Source organism: Pelobates fuscus, chromosome 1, assembly GCF_036172605.1.
Source record: "Pelobates fuscus isolate aPelFus1 chromosome 1, aPelFus1.pri, whole genome shotgun sequence".
Lineage (NCBI taxonomy): Eukaryota > Metazoa > Chordata > Amphibia > Anura > Pelobatidae > Pelobates > Pelobates fuscus.
In genome coordinates, this window is record NC_086317.1 from 213,435,263 (window position 1) to 213,459,079 (window position 23,817).

Here is a 23,817-nt window from a genome sequence, read left to right on the forward strand (position 1 = left end):
AGGTGCTCACTTCCGATCAGTCTGGCCGTGCACAGAAAACTGAAGCTCCTGTACCGCAATCTGCTCCGCTCGGCCACACTAGAAGAAAGGTAGGAGACACACTGGGGACTAAGGGGGAGAGAGGGGCACTAAGGGATGTGGGCGGTGGGAAGGAACACTATGGGACAGGGGAGGGGGGAAAGAACACTATGGGACAGGGGAGGGGGGAAAGAACACTATGGGACAGGGGAAAAGGACAATATGGGATGGGGGAAAAGAACACTTTAGGATGGGGAGGGGGGAAAGAACACTATGGGATGGGGACAGGGGAAAAGAACACTTTAGGACGGGGGAGGGGGGAAAGAACACTATGGGACGGGGAAAAGAACACTATGGGACAGGGGACGGGGGAAAAGAACACTTTAGGATGGGGAGGGGGGAAAAGAACACTACGGGATGGGGGAAAAGAACAATATGGGACGGGGGACAAGAACACTTTAGGACGGGGATTGGGGAAAAGAACACTATGGGATGGGGAGGGGGGGAAGAACACTATGGGACAGGGGAAAAGAACACTATGGGACGGGGAGGGGGGAAAGAACACTATGGGACGGGGAAGGGGGAAAGAACACTATGGGACGGGGAGGGGGGGAAGAACACTATGGGACGGGGAGGGGGGGAAGAACACTATGGGACGGGGGAAAGAACATTATGGGACGGGGAAAGAACACTATGGGACGGGGTAAAGAACACTATGGGACGGGGTAAAGAACACTATGGGACGGGGGAAAGAACACTATGGGACAGGGGAAAGAACACTATGGGACGGGGGAAAGAACACTATGGGACGGGGGAAAGAACACTTTGGGACGGGGGGAGAACACTATGGGACGGGGGGAGAACACTATGGGACGGGGGTAGAACACTATGGGACGGGGGTAGAACACTATGGGACGGGGGGGAAGATCACTTTGGCATGGAGGGGAAGAACACTATCGGATGGGGGAGAAGAACACTATGGGACGGGGGGGAAGAACACTATGGGACGGGGGGGAAGAACACTATGGGACGGGGGGGAAAGAACACTATGGGATGGGGGGACCACTAAAAGAGAAGGGGGAAGGGGGGGGCACTAAGAGACAGGTAAGCAGGGGGAGAGGAACACTAAGGGACAGGGGAGGGATGGGAGAGGAACACCAAGGGACAGGGAAGAGGACCACTAATGGACAGGAAGGGGAGGGGAGAGGAAAACTAAGTGACATGGAGGGGGGAGTGGCACACAGCGGGGCCTAAGTGGGGAGAAAGACACACAGAGGGACATGAGAGGGGAGAAAGACACACAGATAGGCCTGGGGGCAGTGGTGTATTTTAATATAGTGCTGCCCTAGATAGGACAGATCTCGGGCACCCTCTAGTTTAAATGTACCCGCCCCTTCCTGTTAACTTACACACATTTTGACTGACAGACACACACTCACGGACCAGCACACACTCTCAGATACACTGACATACACACATACACTCACTGATTTGACACAATCTGACACACATACAATCATTTAGACACACGCTGACAGACACATATGCACTGACAGACGCATACAATAATTCAGATACACACATTCACTGGACACACACACACACACTCACATTCACTGACACACACACACACACAGAGCTCAGGGGAAAGTGCTTCCTCGCCGCCCGCCTGGGAAACAACTGCCCGCCTGTCCTGGGGGAGCCCAAAGGTGGCCAGGTGGCCAGCTCTTGGGCCCTCATGAAACCAGGCAAACAAGGAATTTGCCTGGGCATTTGGGGGCAGCGTTTTTGGGCGCCCCCTGGAAATTGCCGCCCAAGTCAAATGCCTTGTTTGCCTCGCGGTAGACACATCCCTGCCTGGGGGTGAGAAAGATGGACAGAGGGGCTGGGGATGAAAGCGACACACAAAAGGGCCTGGGGATGGAAATACAAATGGGATGAGGGTGAAAGAGACACAGAGGGTCTGGAGAAGAGGAAAAAGAGACACAGAGGGGTTGGAAAAGAGGAAAAATAGACACAGAGGGGCTGGGGGGAGATAGACGGGCTGATGATGAAATAGTTACATAGTTACATAGCTGAAAAGAGACTTGCGTCCATCAATTTCAGCCTTCCTCACATATGCTTTTGCTGTTGATCCAAAAGAAGGCAAAAAACCCAGTCTGAAGCGCTTCCAATTTTGCAACAAAATCCTTCTTGACCCCAAAATAGCAGTCAGATGTCTCCTTGGATCAAGCAGCTATTACCCCACTAATTAGAAATTATATCCCTGTATGTTATGTTTTTGCAAGTATTTATCCAAATGCAGTTTAAACACCTGTATAGACTCTGACAAAACCACCTCTTCAGGCAATGAATTCCATATCCTTATTGCTCTTACTGTAAAAAAAAACTTTTATTTGCCTTAGATGAAATCTCCTTTCTTCAAGCCTAAATGTGTGACCTTCTGTCCTTTGTATAGCCCTGTTTATGAATAGATTTACAGATAATGGTTTGTACTGGCCCCGAATATATTTGTACAATGTTATCATATCCCCTCTCAGGTGCCGTTTTTCCAAACTGAAGAGATTTACATTTTTTAACCTTTCTTCATAACTAAAATGTTCCATTCCTTTTATCAATTTTGTAGCTCGTCTGCACTTTTTCTAGTGCCATGATATCTTTCTTTAGAACAGGTGCCCAAAATTGCACAGCATATTCAAGGTGTGGTCTTACCAGCGATTTATAAAGAGGCAAAATTATATTTTCATCTCGAGAATTTATGCCCCTATTTATACATGACAAAACCTTACGGGCCTTAGCAACGGCAGATTGACATTGCATATTGCTACCTAATTTGTTGTCAATAACAATTCCCAAATCCTTCTCGTGTGTGGTTATCCCTAGTTCACTACCATTTAGGGTGTAAATTGCTTGTGCATTCTTAACCCCGAAGTGCATAACTTTGCAAATAGAAACACACAAAGGAGCTTGAAAGAGTGAAAGACACAAAGGGGCTGGGAGTGAAGGAGACATACAGAGGGGGGAGTAAGACACACAATGGGAAAAAATAGGGGATAAGATACACTAAAGGGGGTAAGACATTTAAAATGAGGATAAGAAACAAAAGACAGATTAAGAGGCACACAGGTTAAGATGTGGCACATCTTCGCCTGTGTACCCAAAAATCCTTGCACCGGCCCTGCCTGTATCCAATCTATTGACAGCTGCCATTGTAACAATATAATCATTGTTATTTACTTCACCTGTCAGTGGTTTTAATGTTGTGGCTGATTAGTGTATTTGCAGGTGCATGTATTAACCCCTTATGACCGGAGGGCGTACTATTACGTCCTTTTAAAAGCGGCTCTAAACGCCCTCCGGTTTTTAGTAACTTACCCGGTCGCCGGCGGTCCCACGCCGGCGATCGCGGTTGGGGGGACTCCCAGGGAGCCCCCCCGCGGCAGATCTTCCTCCTCCGGTCCCTCCCGGTCATGTGAGAGTGAGGTCCTTGCGAGGACCTCACAATCACATGGCCGGGATAGCTGGCTTCTGTATTGCCAGCAGGGGGACTAACTGTAATGACAGTTGGTCCCCCTGCTGGCTGAAAATAAAATCAAATGAAGTTAAAAGTGTAAAAAAAAAATATATATATACTTAGATCATATATATATATTATATATATGATCTAAATATATATACACATATACACACATACACATACACCGTCTAGGTGTATTTTAATATTAATATGTATATAATTATATATATATATTAATATCAAATTACACGTAGACTGATACTGATTAAATATATATATATAATTATTGTTATATATATATTTATAAATAATATAAAAAAAATAAATATGTAAATACGTAAAATAAAATAAAAAATAATTAAAAATAAAATATTAAAAAATATATAGATGTGTTTTATTTCGTTCTAACTGTATTGTGATATTAATATAGAACGCCAAATGATAGCTGCTCACCGGTCTTGTTTAAAATGCAAAAGTTTTATTTAATCATATTAAAAATCTGTGACCAACGTTTCAGTCCCCGCTCGGGACTTTCCTCAGGGTCAGACAATAAATGATAGGACAACATATATATATTTATATCAGAATACACGTAGAACGAAATAATATATATATCTATATACATAAATATATACGTATATATCACTATATATATACCTATATATAAATAAAAATATTTAAAAAAATATATATATATATATACATATATATACACATATGTATATATATACATATATTAATTCTACACATATATTTATGTAATAATTTTACATAATTAGGTATCCTAATTAATTACAATTAGCGGGACCTGCCTGACCACCCATGCCGAAAGTATAGGGAATTTAATTTGCTAGCACTATATTTAACCCTATAACTTTCCAAGACACCAGAAAACCTGAACATGGGGGGTACTGTTTTACTCGGGAGACTTCGCTGAACACAAATATTAGTGTTTCAAAACAGTAAAATGTATTACAACCATGATATCGCCAGTAAAAGTGACGGTTTTTGCATTTTTCACGCACAAACAGCACTTACACGGACGATATTATTGCTGCAATACTTTTTACTGTTTTGAAACACAAATATTTGTGTTCAGCGAAGTCTCCCGAGTACAACAGTACCCCTCATGTACAGGTTTTATGGTGTTTTCAAAAATTACAGCGTCAAATATTAGGCTTGTGTTTCATTTTTTTCACATTAAAATTCGCCAGATTGCTTACGTTGCCTTTATGACCCTATGGTAGCCCAAGAATGAAAATTACCCCTATGATGGCATACTATTTGCAATAGTAGACAACCAAAGGTATTGCAAATGGGGTATGTCCAGTCTTTTTTAGTAGCCACTTAGTCACAAACACTGGCCAAAATTGGCGTTTTTTGCATTTTTCACACACAAACAAATACTAACGCTAACTTTGGCCAGTGTTTGTGACCAAATGGCTACTAAAAAAGACTGGACATCCCTTATTTGCTATACCTTGGGTCGTCTACTATTGCAAATGGTATGCCATTATGGGTGTAAATTTCCTGGGCTACTATACAGTCTCAAAGGAACGTAACCAATCTGGCGAATTTCAATTTCAAATGTAACACGCTATATTTGACCCTGTAACTTCCCAAAACACCATAAAACCTGTACATAGGGGGTACTGTTTTACACGTAAGACTTTGCTGAATACAAATATGTGTATTTTATTGCAGTAAAAGCAAACAGTATTATGACATTGACAGTTAAAATGTCATGTAGAACTAAAAAAATAAAATTTCTCCCATTTTTTCCATATTAAATTATGTTTCATAGCTAAATATTTGATATTAAATGAAAGCCCTGTTTCCCCTGAATAAAATGATATATAATAAGGGGGGGTGCATTTAATATGAAAGTGGTGAATTAAGGTTGGACAGACATATAGCGCAAATGCCAGGTTTTGTTTACGTTTTGTTTCGTTCACAACTTGTACATTTGGCTGCGGTGTTAAGGGGTTAATAAATGTGTATTTTATTAAAGTGTATATAAAATAATTGTATATTAAGAGCATTATATTCCATCAATATGGGTTAATGAATACCTCAACATAAGACCTGTATGCCAGCACTACCTAATCCTAGGGTCTAAAGCCTTAGAATGAGTGACAGGTGGTTCCCTTGCTCCCTGTCACTATGTTACTAGTCCAGCAGGCGTTTGTCCTGCTTATTCGGGGGGAGTATGGAAAGAACTGATGCCAACGTGCTGGCAGTGAAGCCAGTATGTTAGCGTCAACTGAAAGAGGTGTCCGTAAGTAGTGTCCCCCTCCACACTCACACACCCACCCACCCAAATACCCTTTGCAATAACTCGCCCAACTCCACACATACATATCACACTCAGCCATCCAGCAGAATAAAACTTAGAAAATCCCTGCACAATCACACTCCAGTCACCTCACACATCCCACTCAGGTGTTTTTCTTAGAGGTGCAAGGAGGGCCAATGAGCAGCCCTTGCTCTTAAAGGGAAACTCCAGTGCCAGGAAAACAATCCGTTTTCCTGGCACTGCAGGTTCCCTCTCCCTCCCACCCCCCAATCCCTAGTTGCTGAAGGGGTGAAAACCCCTTCAGTAACTTACCTGGGGCAGCGACGATGTCCCTTGTCGCTGCTTCTTCCTCTGCGCCGCTCCTCCATCTCATTGCGTCGGCCAGTGGGCGAGACTGACCCTGCCCGCCGGCCCGGGAGAACTAATGCGCATGCGCGGCATTAGCGCTCCTCATAGGAAAGCATTGAAAATGCATTTCAATGCTTCCCTATGGGGAAATAAGCGACGCTGGAGGTCCTCACACAGTGTGAGGACATCCAGCGACGCTCTAGCACAGGTTACCTGTGCTATAAACCAGGAAGTGCCCTCTAGTGGCTGTCTAGTAGTAGTAAAGGTGGAGTTAACCCTGCAAGGTAATTATTGCAGTTTATAAAACACAGCAATAATTATACTTGCAGGGTTAAGAGTAGTGGGAGTTGGCACCCAGACCTCTCCAATGGGCAGAAGTGGTCTGGGTGACTGGAGTGTCCCTTTAAGCTCTGTAGTTCCCAGTTATGCTAGTAACAAATTATATGTAAATTCCACTACTCTCATTAGGCCCATCACATTTTTATTTCTAGTCCCATAAATCCCTATATCCAGAACCATCTCTCCCACTAGTAAGTTTAATTTCAGACATGTTAAGCTAAGACATGTGTCTTGCCTGGATAGCTACCACTGAGTGTTTACTATGGGTGTGTACATATGTAAAACACATAAAACTTGTAAGCTTTGAAATACTTTTTATAACCCCTGACATAAACATCAGATTTACCGAGAATACTTAAGAGCTTCCTCATGTGGAGCTGCAGGTAAAGCCTCCTTTTTCCTATTGGTTCCAGTCTGCAGACCTGTGCATGCTACCTTCTATCTAGGCATTCCTTTCTTATTACTAACAAATACCAGGTTTGCCAGCATTCTATGTTTTGCTAACTCTGGCAGAACGTGCTTGATTCTCTTCTGGATTAGATGGAGTTTATCAACCGCTCTAATCTGATTGCCCTCTCATTCATTCCTTAACTCGCCTTTCCTGTTTTATAGCAAGCAGTACTTTTTCTCGTGTTACAGCCAGTTTTCCATTTTCTCAGTTACTTACGAGCTACAGGATTAAGGAACTGCTTTCTTGAGAAAGGTTTTTGTTTGCTTGTGAAAGCAGGAAGTCAGGACTAGAGCTAGTCTTGAAAGAGCTATTTGGAAGTGAAAACCGAGACAGGTATTCTCTGCACGGCACACACTGCGCCTTTAACACCATGGGCACAATGGGTGAGTACTTCTTCATTTCATACTTGGATCAGATTACCTGCAAGGCTGTTTCAGGATTCCGAGACAGCCGGATTGGTGTACAGGGCACTGTATGAAGTAACATGTACTGTATTCTGTGCCATTTTAATCCATTATAGTATACATTGTTATTATATAGGCAGATATTTGTCAGTGGAAAAAATACCTTGAGTAAATAATACCAGTAATTCAACTGCAACTATACTGAAAGACCAAAAATATATCTAGGATAGTGGATAAAAAAAAAAACCCAAAAAAACCTTCATTAAACTTTTGAGCCTAAAATGAGGCAGTCAAGAATAACTGCAGTGTTGATATACTCTTGTTGAATGGCCTTGTGATACATAGCAAACTACATTTTGTCAGGTTTTGTCTAATGCACATATTTATTTATATCCGCAGTATGTCAGGAAGAGGCATGGTGTATGGATGAAATGGGGAAAAAACTTTTGCATAGTCTTTTACTTGGTACATTTTTTTTTTTTCACCTGCTTGTGTGTGAATTAAATTAACAACTCTGGATTTTGAGGACTGATATTTAATTGAGTGATGTGTTACAACACGAGGGACTTATTCACTAAATTATAATTTTAGTAAATTGTCTGAGTTGAAAAATACTTAAAGGGACACTCCAGACCTCTAATGCACTTTAGGTGACCTATTTTTTTATTTTACAAATAGATTTCAATAGAATTTAGCACTTTTATAAATGAACCTTGTTACACTTCTTATCTGTGAATCAGACAGTAGGTTATGTTACTTTCTGGTTGTTTAGCTCAGTGGAGCTAAACTCAAAAGGCAGCTCTTGCCCGGAGCACCTGCCTTGCAAAGACTTCACATTGAGCTGCATTGTGAATGGACAGCCACAGAAAGTCTAGTCTGGGCTAGAAGGTGAGGACTATTTGGCCTTAATGTTGCAAGTTGCTTAACACATAAGTCACTGTTTAGTGAATCAACCCCTGATCGGTCACTATGTCTCATATTGAGCCAATTTAAATACCATGTATGGTATATTTGTTGGAATGTGATGCAGTGGTGAGCTTTTTGCAGTCATTAATTTGCAACTGAAACAACAATGTAATTGATCTTGAATCATTCTATTAGAAGTAATTCACTGAGTAATCGCATATTTGCAGGGTATATTTTTTAATAACTCAGCTGATACTTCCTTGTGTTGAAATTTCCAAACAAATAAACTAGAAATATAAACATTTGTCTCTGATTTATAAAATTAAAAAAATACCCCAATGTCTGTTTATAATAAACCGAATGAATTCAGACACTTTCATTTTGCCTCAAAGAAATGCTTAAGCTTATCTAACCTCAGCACATTGTCTCCATTTATTGCAGTCCCATGTGTTATTACAATTCCAGGATGTTTATACATCCAGAGGACCCCACTTACACCAATTTAATGCATTTCCATTCAAATATAGTTTGCTTTGTTTTATAGTTTGTTCCTGTGTGATATTAACAATTCTGTTGATTAAAAAAAGGCTAGGATAATCACATTTAGGCTATTGGGAACAAGATATGACAGGTGCCCTGCTTAATTGAGATAACAATCTAAATATTCCAAAAATGCTTTTAGTAAGCCTTGAAATTACATGGGAATGGTACATACCTGTAAGGCTTTCCCATGGGTTGGACAAACATTACCATGGGTGTACCATCTAAGCATTTGAACCACACCTTGACAAAACAGTAGATTTATCAAAGTATTTTGTTCTAAAACTGACCTAAAATACTAAAAGTGGAACCAGCAAGCACATTCCATTAGTAACCATCCCCTTTTACTTATTTAATGTTAAAGGGACACTCCAGGCACCAGAACAACTTAATCTATATTAATCTGCATCTGTTTACCTCAGAAATCATTATACCAACAATGATAACATTCAACCACTTGTTGTCTCAGCAGTGTTATTGCACATTCCTGGCTTCTGTACTGTAACACATTTATGTTTTCATGTTACTGGATGTATTTCGCTTCAAGTAAAATACAAATAATGGGTAAGCTTATTAAATATTTTTATTAGGTGTATCTCCCCTAATGTAGGACTACTTTTGCTCTTTTATGTTCAATATATATTTTTTGTTGTGTTATTCAACTGAGCTTGAACAATGCAACTATTTGATAATAAGTAACTCTGAATCGAGGTATACAATGCTTAGAATATACAATGCTTAGAAATACTGAAGCCCAGACAGGCCACATATTTTTAATATTATTCTCACTTCTTATGTCAGAAAACAGGTTGTTTTCTGACATAAGTCGGAAAAATATTAAAAGTACATAGCCTCCCTGAACTTTAGTATATGATGCATTACAGAATGGATTTTATAATCTGCTGACTCAACTAAATGTTAAAATAGATGACGTGTTAAAGGTTATTATTTGGTATTTCATATTACAGTATCGTGCAATAAAATATGGAATGGATTTTATCAGCTAACACTTGCTATAACAGCAATGTTTGAACTAGGATAATCGTAAATTATTTTTTATTGATTTACAAGGCTGTATTTTCTATACACAAAAGGACAGGATGACGTTTAATGGATTTAAAGCGGTACTATAGGCACCATACCATTACAGCATGCTGTGTCGAGCATACATTTCTGCTAGTCTACCTTACTATTCCAAAGTGGATGTTTATACTTCTGTGATAGAATACCAATTTATACCCAATTTAGACAATATTCATTGGCTGAGAAGTATGAATTTAGGCATTAGAATGGCAAGGCAGACTAGAAGGACTGTGGGAGCTTGAAAGAACCAGGTACATGTTCTTAAAAGATTTGACAGTGACGCTAGGGATGACACTAGGATAGTCTTTTAGTGGTCATGGTACTTAGAATGCCCCTTAAAGGAAAATTCCAAGCACCATAACCATTACAGCGCACATTAGTTGTTACAGTGGCAGGAGTGCCCTGGTGCCCCCAAATGTAAGTACTGAAACTGTTTAACAATTAAATGTACATGTGCAAACATAATGTATACTGATGCAGCACTTAGTGTTCCCATACACTTAAAAAACAAAGGTCAGTACACGATTAAATGTCTTAATGAGACAATCAAAACCATAACACAAAGCCAGATTACTATATATATATATATGTATGTATGTATGTATGTATGTATGTGTTTCCAAAATAGAGCAGAACTAGAGAAGCACTACCGAGTTAGGAATACAAAACTGCATACCTATTGCTATAGTATCCCTATCCATTTCTACTTTAGGGCCCATGACCCCTGTTCCCCATAAAACTAATCCACATTGCAGGTTTAAAAACCAAAAGGACCACTGCACCTATACCACTACATTAATATTAAGTGGCCTTGGTAACTTTAGTGGTATAATAACCATAAGACAATCCTAGGCTGAGGTTAGACAGGTTCCCGAAATCATGAATTTGCTTGGTTTTATTTACCCCCTTTATTCTTCACTATGGGTTGGTTAATTTAACTTGCCTAGGGCCCAGTGGGATTTTCACAATAGAATTTTTAAAGATCATTTGGTTACACTATGAAGGTTTTTTTTTCTTGTTATTTTTACCAGAGCTCTTTTAGTCATTGGATATAAGACAGAAATCTAAAATAAGTGTATGGTGTAGATTCTTCGGATAAATCTGAGTCGTATGCCATTGTTAATGTTGAGTATTGTGTGTGTTTTCACATTTAGTTGTGCATTGACTTTTTTTTTTTTTTTCGATTTAGACTTCTTACCTGGTTTCCCACCAAGCACCACTCCACGCTTCCACTGCTTCATACAGAGAGCATCCAGCTCTCTGAGCCTAGCCCAGTGCAGGCCTTAGCTCATTGGCTGTGAACCAAAGAGCTAACAGAAATTATTTTCTACCAACTGTAGTTGTGGAGGCAGGGAGCAGGGCCTGGTAGATACCGGGTAAAAGAAAAACAATACTAAAATGGTTTGACTACTTACGTGGGTGCACCAGGATACTCCTGGCACCATAACCACTTCAATGCAATGTAGAAGTTATGGTGCTTTGCGTGTTCTTCTTTTAAGAATGTGTGCAATAAAGTAGAAATAATGGGCAAAGCAGAATTGACTTAGTTTCTGTAAATAGAAGTGTTTGCTGAAAGCAGCAGTACAACCAGGAAACGTGCAAACTGATCAATGGGGACTGTCAGTGTTTACATTCAGAACAGGTGTTCATGTTTCCAGCCAAAAAGCTAATCTGGATCTGAAATGCTGGCAAGTTCCCTCTGCACAGCAGCTCTTGAGAGACTGTCTTTTCAGCCTCTGTTTGGCCTATTTAGCAAAGTGTAGCTAATACCACCCAATAGGTGCAGTGAGTCTTCATCTGGAGTACACTTTTACCTAGAGAGACCCCGAGTATTTCCAAATAAATTAAACACCGGGTGCAAGAGAACACTGAGAACAGAATGAAAAAAAGTGCTTTATAAATACATTTTCTGTGCAATTAATAGATAAAAGTGCATTAAATATACAGATGTGTAATTATTAAGGTGCAGCCACTATAAGTGTTTGGCGTCACCCACAATAGCAAAATAAATATCAAGATATGATGCACAAAATAAATAAATGTATATACTTATACAATTTCTCTGATTTCCCTTCACATAAAAAGTCCTTAAAAATACAAAACAATATATACACATATTGCAAACCAGAATAAATAGATATAAGTCCATAAAAAAATAAAAAAACAACGTCCTCATCCATGTTTTAAAGCGCCACTCAACCTACCACATTCCAGGGAGGATCAGACCCTCCCCTGAGTTTTAAAAACCTTTGTGTCCCTCTGCACACACTCATCTCTTTGTGGGTATCCCCTGTCTCCAGATCTGTTTTCCCTTTTCTTCTTTCCTAAATCCATCCCTTAATTTCCTTAATCTTTCATTTCCTTGATTGTTATTGCATCCAATTCTTCCTCCATGCATAGACCTTTAAAGAGTCCAGAATGGTTGTGTCTCTCGGTTAATACACATACGGTACACAGAGAAGAATTTATAGCATGCATAGAGAAATATTGAGGAGATGGATGTCTAAGTATTCTCACGTGTGTCTAGTTACCATAACATCGTAAAGCCGTGAATATTTAATAAGACAAAGCGAGCAAGGGATGGTTAGCATAAGGTATATGGTGTTCAGTAAATAAATATTTATTGAGCAGTAATTGTAATAAGTAGTGGTTAACAGCATCAGGTCAGTGTAGATATGTTTTCTTTTAGGATAGGCATGCAAGCATTCAGTGTTTAAAGAACAAATAAACTGCATGTTTTATGCAATTCTCACAGTAATGACATACCAATTCAATATGTGGTTCATTCATTCTCATTGACTCATTTGTCCTTAATGAAATGTTATACTTAACCCCTTAAGGACACATGACATGTGTGACATGTCATGATTCCCTTTTATTCCAGAAGTTTGGTCCTTAAGGGGTTAAAGTAACATTTATACCAAGAACAATATTAATATACCCTGCATTATGATCAGTTGTTTAATGGAACAGCTAATCATAATGATCAAATTTAGAATAGCTGCCATTTTTCTTTGGTGAGATAATATTAATTCCTGGCATAGGAGGGCTGTCAATTGCCTACTCGGCCACTAACATGGGAAGGCTGGCAAGGGGATTGTAGGCTGCAGATTTAAACCATTCTTCTGAAATAAAACAGCAGGTTGAGTTGGGAACTCTGTTTGCTCTGTTCTACATCAGTAGGACAGCAGACAGTACTTGTCCAGGGTCTTTGCTAGCTCAGCACTGTATAAGTTTGTGCTTGGGCTGGTGGCCTGTGCTCTCAGTGCTCCCCTGGCCTCAACTAAGCCACTGTAAAATTTTCCTGTGGACTGCTATAACTGTGTCTTATCACTGTGTCACATTAAAATTAGTTTGTGTGATGTCCCTTTGCTGTGTTTACCAGTGAAATGAGACTGTAATCATGACTTTCATAAAACACAACAGTTGTCATTGGTAGCAATTGAGTCAGTGACACGCTCAGATCTTTGTGAATGTTCCTCACATGGTGCAGGCCCTACGGATAGAGGCTGAATGTATATGTGATGATCCCAGTATGGCACACCTTGCGACTCCAGCTCTCCCCTGATCCATGGCCATGATTTGACCTATAGAGTGTTTCTGGGAGAAACGTGATTTTGTTGATTGAGCGGCCTTGTTCTATGACTAGAACACTTACTAGTGTACCAGGATTCCATGCAACTGAAATAGATTGGATACTGCATCACATAATATAACAATGTATAACATATGCCATTCCATATTGTTTGGATCAGCTACATTACAAACAGTACAGATTACTTTTTTTATTTTTATTTTGCACCTATCTGAGACTCATTGGTCGTTATGTTGTTGTTTGTGTTGCTCTGTCCCCTATTCCAGTTTAAATACAATCCCAATTGCTGTCCCATATGGGGTTTTCCTATAAACCTCCAGTCAGTGAACACTATTTCTTCTCTCATAGCATTGTGACACTATATCACAAACCCAAATTGACCTGTATGGAACTTGATGCCGTCTTCCTCTACATCATTTCCCTCATAATACCTTGGTTCTCACTTTGAATTGATTAAGAAAATCATGGAGATATAAGTGACTGATTAAAGCTAGTCATATTGTTTTGGGTATATACGTAACCAATAGCAGCTGTAAACCGGCGGTGATTTGTATTGCTCATTTTGTAAATGTAGTAATTTCCTGTCTTTTAGGTGACATGTTGGTTTTGATGGACTTCCAAGGCCAACTGGAAGATGAGTTAAATATGAAAGCTGGGGATGTTATTAGGAATGCAAAGAAAACTGTGGAAGATGGCTGGCTGGAAGGGGAGCTTAATGGAAAGAAAGGAGTCTTCCCTCAAATCTTTGCCAAGGTAAGATAATAAAATTCCTAACTATGGTAACCATAAAGTTCCAGATAGGAAGTGATCCTGGTCGGAGGTACCCAGCTGGGGTACAGGGAGCTCCGCTACACTTACGTTCCCATTTACCTTTATCAGTATCAGTTTGGTTTCATTTTGGAAATTTTATTGTCTGAAACTATCTAATATCATTGCTATACCTAGGAAGGTTGGAAAGAGCACAGTGTTAATCCATGTCTGCAACATGCTGCAGAGACAAGTAGCCAGTGATTGTGCAGTTACTCCTCACAATGGATAGATGTTTAGTAATTTATTGGTACCAGAAAAAAAAGGAAACAAATGGCACAGAATAGCGAGAAGCTGACTAAAGTGCTTACAACAGGATGCATTTGCCACCCTCTTATAATGCAGTTCAATGGACCCAACAGGACCCCTTCTGGACCAGCACTGCTGATATATGGTCCAGCCAGAGATTGATGGGAGCCACATTGCTTGCGGCGCAGGCCAGCAGCGGCTGCTATTTGCTCTCTACCAAGTTCTTCTTTTGACAAAACACCAATGCGAGAGAGCATGAATAGATGGTGATGGATGCAAACAGCAGCTTCTGTCTGGAGTATAACTTCCACTAGTCTTGGACATGGTGCTGCCTTGAGATTTGGGTTCCTGCATTTTACAGTGTAAGCCACCACGATGCACTATGGAATTTAGAAATAATAATGATATCTTAAATTGTCATCATTGGTGTTTAGGTTGCAGGACGGGCTTAAATACCGATAGTGTAGCTCCAGCTCTCTTTATGTAGGACCCTATCATCCCATTCAAAATAGTAATACTGATTGGGATGCCCACTGTGCCTCTATAAATCTGGAAGGAGCTTTACACACATATTTGCACATGTGCACAGAAATTGAATGGTATTTACATCAGCGGGAATGCCTTTTTTATTTTATTTTATTTTTTTTATTTTATTATTATATTTTTGATTGGTTTGCCCTATACTTCCATTGACTGGGTAGATAAATATACGCCTAATTTTTTACATTTATTTTTTACTTTTTTTAAATTTATTTAATCACACTTGATTCATACTAATAGTAGCTAATTTTCACGAGACACACAAACATACCTGAGCAATTTTAACCTCCACTTGTCAGTATATCTCTTTTGCTTTTCTTATGTGGCAGACCTGGGTGTGGTGTGGGAAAAGCTAAAGGCCACACCCCTACCTGCAGCTTAATTAGCTGACCTGGAGGCTCATCAAATAGCCTGGAATCTTCAATTCAACCCCCAAAAAACTGGAAAAACATACAGCATGTAGAATAGCAATAATTTTGTAGTAGCCTTGCAGTACACGTTTTTCAAGTTTATGAGACACTTGTCACTCTACCAAAATGTTTTGCATTGATATTAAATTCTGTACGTATTAGCATTTTTAATTTCTTTTTTTCACCCTTATGCATTAAAACTTCATTTGACACATCATTTAAAAAAACATTGCAGACTTGCTTTTCACTTTGATAAACTTAGACATGACACTTCTAGTTATACAACCCACACCTCAGGTGTCCAAAACAAATACACATACATATGTGAAGGATTGGGTTTTTGTTCTCACTTTTGTTGCATATTTTTTTTTACCACCCAGCTGTGTTAATAATTGCTAGAAAACACCTATGATGAGGAGTCTGATGTCATTTACACTGCTCAAAAAAAATAAAGGGAACACAAAAATAACACATCCTAGATCTGAATGAATTAAATATTCTTCTGAAATACTTTGTTCTTTACATAGTTGAATGTGCTGACAACAAAATCACACAAAAATTGAAAACATGGAAATCAAATTTTCCAACCCATGGAGGTCTGGATTTGGAGTCACACTCAAAATTAAAGTGGAAAAACACACTACAGGCTGATCCAACTTTAATGTAATGTCCTTAAAACAAGTCAAAATGAGGCTCAGTAGTGTGTGGGCCTCCACGTGCCTGTATGACCTCCCTACAACGCCTGTGCATGCTCCTGATGAGGTGGCGGATGGTCTCCTGAGGGATCTCCTCCCAGACCTGGACTAAAGCATCTGCCAACTCCTGGACAGTCTGTGGTGCAACGTGACATTGGTGGATGGAGCGAGACATGATGTCCCAGATGTGCTCAATTGGGTTCAGGTCTGGGGAACGGGTGGGCCAGTCCATAGTATCAATGTCTTTGTCTTGCAGGAACTGCTGACACACTCCAGCCACATGAGGTCTAGCACCAAAGAAATGCCACCCCACATCATTACTGACCCACTGCCAAACTGGTCATGCTGGAGGATGTTGCAGGCAGCAGAACGTTCTCCACGGCATCTCCAGACTCTGTCACGTCTGTCACATGTGCTCACTGTGAACCTGCTTTCATCTGTGAAGAGCACAAGGCGCCAGTGGCGAATTTGCTAATCTTGGTGTTCTCTGGCAAATGCCAAACATCCTGCATGGTGTTTGGCTGTAAGCATAACCTCCACCTGTGGACGTCAGGAGTCTGTTTCTGACCGTTTGAGCAGACACATGCACCTTTGTGGCCTGCTGGAGGTCATTTTGCAGGGCTCTGGCAGTGCTCCTCCTGTTCCTCCTTGCACAAAGACAGAGGTAGGTCCTGCTGCTGGGTTGTTGCCCTCCTGCGGCCTCCTCCACGTCTCCTAATGTACTGGCCTGTCTCCTGGTAACGCCTCCATGCTCTGGACACTACGCTAACAGACACAGCAAACCTTCTTGCCACAGCTCGCATTGATGTGCCATCCTGGATGAGCTGCACTACCTGAGCCACTTGTGTGGGTTGTAGACTCCACCTCATGCTACCACTAGAGTGAAAGCACCGCCAGCATTCAAAAGTGAACAAAACATCAGCCAGGAAGCATAGGAACTGAGAAGTGGTCTGTGGTCACCACCTGCAGAACCACTCCTTTATTGGGGGTGTCTTGCTAATTGCCTATAATTTCCACCTGTTGTCTATCCCATTTGAACAACAGCATGTGAAATTGATTGTCACTCAGTGTTGCTTCCTAAGTGGACAGTTTGATTTCACAGAAGTGTGATTGACTTGGAGTTACATTGTGTTGTTTAAGTGTTCCCTTTATTTTTTTGAGCAGTGTGTGTGTGTGTGTGTGTGTATATGTGTGTGTGTGTGTGTATATATATATATATATATATATAATTATATTTAAAGTGCGCTCTAAGTAACAACCTGCTCTTGGTAATACAGCTGCTTACTAATACAGAAATTACTGCAGGTATATACCCTTCCCCTGAGATCATAGAAGGAAATATTTTCTTATTAGTTGTATAATATTTTATGCAAAAGCTAACCATATTACTAACCTCAGCTCCTTTATAACTTACTGTGAAGTAGCCTCTGCCACAGTCCTAGCATGAGTGATTTATGAATGATGCTATCAGCAAAGCCTTCAGGTTAGGCATCCATTCCATCCCATCATATGGGCCCGTGTTAATGGGATATTTTCTGGCTCCATTGAGCATTTTGAGAGCCTCCTGATTGCACAAGTCTCATAATGTGGTGGACAAAACTCCAAGAAAGCAGAGGAAAAAAATCAGGGTTATTCACTAAAGTGAGAATTCAAGAGGAATTCAAAATTAATACATTTAAAGGGACACTATAGTCAGCTAAACAACTACAGCTTATTTTAATTGTTAATGTAAACACTGTCTTTTCAGAGAAAAACATTATGGCCGAGACACACCTCCTACGGCCACAAGAGGTACTTCCTGGGGAAGTTCTGCACAGTGTGCAGCACTGATGTTCAGCGTCTCCACGCTCTACATGGAGACGCTAACCTTTCCCCATAAAAATGCATTAATTCAATGCATCTCTATTAGGAAATGCTGATTGGCCATGATGATGCTCTATCTGCGGGGTGGGAGAAAATATAAGTAAAACAATTTTTTTTTCTCCTTACAGAGTAGGGGGTAGAGAGACCTCCTAAAGAGCGAGCAGAACACAATTGTGTTAGGAAAGCAATATTATACCTACAACTGTTTGTGTTTGGTTGTTTTTTTTTGTTTTTTTTTCTTGTTCATGTATTGGGGCTTTTTAAAATTTTGGATCCACTTTCAGTGAGAGGAATATTCAAACTCAAATAGGCTTTGCTTAATGCTTTTGATCAATTGGAATATGTGTTCTATTTTCCGTGTATACATTTTTTTTACTCTAAAATTGGAGGTCGCCTTATACATGGAATGTCACTGCAGGGTTAAAAAAAAATCACTTGTGCGTGGGGCCTAAGCCAAGATGGCGCCTGCTGCATTTCTGTGTGCCACGGCCCTCACACATACCTGGCTTCCCTCCTGCTGATCCACTTCTGAATGCTGTGGCAATAAGGAAGAGGTCCCTACATGCGTGGGAGCTGCAGCAGAAGTCAGCACTTACCACCAGCAAAGCTCCAGAGATATGCCATAAAAGAAGCAGCCATATTAAGGTATGCTCCACCTCAGGCAGGTCTTGCTTTCTGATTTATATTTATGGGGAAGGAAATGGAGATCAGTAAGCAGAGGGAATACTGCTGTGATGCCCCAGCATGCACAATGGAGCTATTAATTTCACCTTAGTACCTTATCACAGGGGAGGCATGAGAATCCGAAGTATGTTCTCCTCAGAAGTCTCCTCTAAAATATCAAAGTTGTTCTAGTTGATAATTAAAATATTTATTTTTTAATTTTGGGCTCAAAAAATAGGGGTCGTCTTATACATGGAAAAATACAGTAATTTTACATAATTTATTATTTTTGTTTAAGGTAAAATAAAACTCCCCTTTTCCTAATAAATCAAAGCACTGTGGGATAAAGTTTATGTGTGTGTGTGTGTGTGTTAAATTAGGAGCATATGTCTATATATTCTATACATGGCCTGGTTGTCACAACATTTTGTTGGGAGACTTTTGAACCCTCTAGCTCAGTGTTATACTTTAGCCCTTCTCCAACAGCTCCAGCAACAGGCAAGGCATTATATTACACTTCTTTAATGAACAATGTAGGGTCAGGAAAACAAACATGCATTCCTGTCCCTATAGTGTTACAATCACTGTCTAGTTCCCATGGCCCTCCCTTACCCCCCTAAATATAGAAAAAATCTTACCTTTTTCCAGTCTTTGCCCCTGGTCTGACTCCTTGGCTGACCTCATCAGAAGTGATGGTCTGAGCCAATGACAATGCTTTCCCATAGGAAAGCATTGGATTGGCTGAGATTGACAGGGGGCGGAGTCAAATGCCACCCTGGCCAATCGGCATTTCCTCATAGTGAACTGTGTGCAGCACTGACCTAGGCACCTCCTCTAGTAAGCCATCTGAGGAGTGGCCACTGGAAGTGTCCCTAGGGTGTAAAGTAATCACTGACTTTTCTCTGAAAAAAATAAATAAATAAATAACAGTGCGAAAAGTCTAAAGGGACTGAATATTCTCACCGATACAACTACATTAAGCTGTAGTTGTTCTAGTGACTGTATCGTGTACCTTTATATACCCATCAGTGCACAAGCTAAACGTAGAGGGAGACACAACTTTAGGTTATTTTTGTTCAACAGTGTATATATAACAGTTATTTTTCCAAAGTAAGGGTTAATATTAGCCTGATGAGCGCAAACACAAGGCCTTCTTTCTCTAATGAGAATAAAGATACATCATTCTGTGTATGGAGATACCCTACACAACATTTATTGAATATTTTAATGAGATCTGAGCATGTTCATAACCAATGATAAACACTGAGGTCCTGTGCACAGTTCGGAGTCACAATTCATCAAGAATTAAAATCCTTTTGGAATATAGCAGAACTTCTATATCAAGTGTACTCATGGTTATCCTCCAGACCAAACATTGGCATGAATTTAACACCAACACTGTCATGGTAATCACTAAAAGAAAATTTTATTATGGGAATTTCAAATTTAAGGCAAGAGTAGCCTGTGAAAGCATAGCTGGCTTTTTTTTTTTTTTTTTAGAATTCTCAATTATGCCTGCTATTTCTATGTCTGATTCTGATACTAGCTTTACATTGTGTCCTTATTTCGATACTTACTATTTGTTTTATATAGAAACTGCAAGTCTTAATTTCTCTGCTACAGCCATAATCATTACACCAAACAACATATGTTTATGACAGGATAGGTTTACATCCATTCGATTCCCTGATTTTTATACTCATACAAAATGTAATAAAGCTTATGTTTTAATATTTACTTTTCTAGGCTGTCTTTACCCTTTTTCTACTTTATTTTATTCTTCATTCTAGTGGGTACCCCCTGATTATTCTGGCAGCCTCTTTTTGAGGGTGGTTTTAACACTATAGGGTCAGGAATAGGTTTGCGTTCCTTTAACTATGGTTGAGTGGTGTATTTAGGATACACTGTGATCTATGGCACCTTGTGAATGTTTTGTATGACATTTGTTTGCAGTCCTTACATTATTTATAAAAATAAATAGTTTAAAACATGATGTATTTGCATTACTGGCCATTTATCCAATTTGGACTTTTATATCTGAATCCTCCCAGCTGTCTGTGATCTCTCTCTATGAAGCATGTTAGATGGGTAGGGCAGCCTATCCCTGCACAGCGGAGATCCCTTTTTGAAGTGTTGTGTATTTTATACATGCTTTTTAGCTTCAGTCTGCAATAAAAATTATGTTACAATCCTTCTTGGTTAAGTCGGAGTAGTTTTCAAATATCTGCTGTTGTCTGAGTGCTCCCATGCCACTGGATAGGTTGTCTATTGGAAGGCTTAAATATTGTATCAAAATAACACTATCAGCTAATCACAGTCCTCTATTGCTGCTCGGGCTAATACTTCATTAGCCCAAATGAGACTCTGCTGGAGATTCTTGTTTAGCCTTAAAACATTAAAAACTGTTTATCACCAAATGGAAAGACCGCACCAGCGGGATCCAGATGCTCTAATTACTTCAATGTGATGAAGCAGTTACAGTGCCAGTCTTTAATATTAGGTGAGGGTAAACGAAGGCCTGGGCTGGCCATTGGGCATACCGGGCAAATGCCTGGTGGGCCGCGATTGCCATGGGCCAAGGCCGGCAGGGGAGATCACAGGATTAGCACCCTCTCACACACACAACAATACCTCCCCTGACTGCCGGGCCGCTGGGTGATCGCTCCCCTGGAATCATTGTGTGGTATATGGCAGAAGGTGTACTTTCATGTTGTTGTTATACTAAGTCAGATTGACTGTCAAAACATATTTATTGAGTACAGTCCATAACAGAGTAAAAGATTATTGCATTGGTCCCGTAGATCCTGTGTCTATATATCTATCTGGCATTTAGCTCAGTTGAGCTTCGTTGAATTTCAAAACCTTTTTAAGCAATAATGACTCATTACATAACTTGTGCGTTAATCTAGGAACCCAAATAAAAGGGCTTATCCAACATCTGTACACTAATACAATTAATGAAGGCTTGACTAGTTTACAGATACCTGCAGCTGTCTGTGTTTTAAAACGATTTATCGGATGAAATCGTGCTCTGTGAACACAGTAAATGTGTGAATACTTATAAAAACTTCTAATTGCATTTGAACGCTGAAACACTGTGACAAAATATATGATGCTTTTGTAACCCTAATTGCTCAATCTCCAGTTAAACTGCTTGTGTTTCATTCTACTAGCCAAGACACTGTACACCAATGTTTATAAACTAGAAGTTACTTAGTTTGAACACCTGAATGATTCAAAGATAAGGCTCAGTGCAAACTTGCCATAATGATCATAGTTTTAATATTGATACTACTAAAAAAAAAAAAAAAAATGAAAATAGTAAATCATGTTGACGTTTTGAAGTATATTGTGAAATTTTTGAAATAATGCTAATTACTTGTGCAGATGAAAAACATAGATTTCCAGAAAAAAATAATTGTATTCAAAATTAAAAAAAAATCTTTTGATATAAAGCGAATTAAAGTAACTTGTCATGCTTGACTTTTTCATAAATATAGAACCTAAATGAACACCTGCCTGAGGATTTATTCTCTAAACTGGGAAATAATGAGAATTGATTAGGACATTTAAACTGCATAGAAACTCCATGGGCCCTATTTGGCATCCTCTCTTATCTTGTACTGAAGTCAATGCTTTTAAGTAAAATTTCGAAACATATCAGGTGAGGCACATATGCACAGAACTCGTAGTGCGTGATGCCCCCAGGCAGTGGAACTGGCCATTTTTTTTGCTATATCTGCTCATCTATAAATCTAAGCGAGCGTGATGTAATCTTGCTCGAGGGCAGTTGCTGGCCTGAACACAAAAGCAAAATGGCCCAATGAAGAATATTTTGTTTTTAGAGATGTATTTAGACATGTGGTTACAGGGAGGGCATTATCCAGATTTTTAATTTCTTGCTAGCTGTCTTTTTTTTTTTTTTCCATTAATACGTGCTTTAAAAATTTTTTTTTAAAAAATGGTGTCCTTACTTGCATGTTATTGTGAGTTTTTTCTATTTCCACGAGGTTAACCACTTAACCACTCACATACATTGCAGATATCATCTGTCTGTGTTTTTGCTGTGGATCTCTGACACTGTCTGTAATGTGTGGTCTATGTGTGTAAAGCTCCACAGACACTTCTAATGTTTCTAAAATGGTCATTGTGGAAAGTTGACAATTGAAATGCAAGTAGGAGCTAGCCTGGCTTGTTGGAGAATAGTTCCAATTCAACTACTTTAACCCAATATTTGAAACTCCCTCAGTTCTCCACAATATAGTAACTAACCCCCTGCAGTTTATGCGCCATGCATGTAGGGAATTACTAATGTCACAATACTGTGTTACCTATGCTTTGGAGCGTTTTCATTCATTTACATTAAAAAGAAAGACAAGATGGTAGTGAAGAGCCATAGCAGGGTTGTTATCCCAAAATAGAGAGATCTGCCTAAAAGAGGATTGCTTGGGAGGTGTGGATCCTGGAAGAAATTGGTAATTTTATTATTATTATTATTATTATTGCCATTTATATAGTGCCAACAGATTCCGTAGCGCTGTACAATATTATGAGAGGGGATTTAACTATAAATAGGACAATTACAAATAAACTTACAGGAACAATAGGTTGAAGATGACCGAGCTTACATTCTATAGGAGGTAGGGTGTAAAACACATTAGGACAGGAATTTGCAATCAAATAAGGTGGGCTGCCCTTTAAGGACTGGCAGAGGGGTGAGGTGTGAGAGAAATGACTAGAGAGGAAAATCAATCTAGCAGCGTTCATTACAGACTGTAGGGGTGCAGTACGGCTATTGGGAAGACCAATCAGGAGAGGGTTACAATAATCCATGCGGGAAATTACTAGAGCATGGACAAGCTCCTTGGTAGTATCTGGTGCAAGAAAGGGGCGGATGCGGGCTATGTTTTTAAGATGGAATCTACAGGATTTGGCAGCATGCTGGATGTGAGGCTCAAAGGTGAGACCAGAGTCAAGTATGACGCCAAGACAGCGCACTTGCAATGATGGACTGATGTTGGTACCACAAACTTGAAGGGAGAGCGAAAGAGGAGGATCAGTATTAGGAGGAGGAAAGACAAGGAGCTCAGTTT

General features: G+C 39.8%; 1 protein-coding gene across 5 annotated transcripts in view; it reads left to right on the top strand.

Moving 5' to 3' along the window:
- The window catches only part of SH3D21 (SH3 domain containing 21), a 122,502-nt gene that overhangs the window by 16,009 nt on the left and 82,676 nt on the right, over positions 1–23,817 (top strand). For 3 of the 5 annotated variants that reach the window (XM_063454532.1, XM_063454542.1, XM_063454551.1), the window contains exon 2: positions 14,090–14,250. In XM_063454532.1, coding sequence (XP_063310602.1) covers positions 14,095–14,250 — 156 coding nt within the window. In that variant the 5' untranslated portion in view covers positions 14,090–14,094. Of the gene's footprint in view, positions 1–7,260; positions 7,353–14,089; positions 14,251–23,817 lie in introns of those variants that run through there. The other 2 variants (XM_063454570.1, XM_063454561.1) reach the window with 2 other exon arrangements.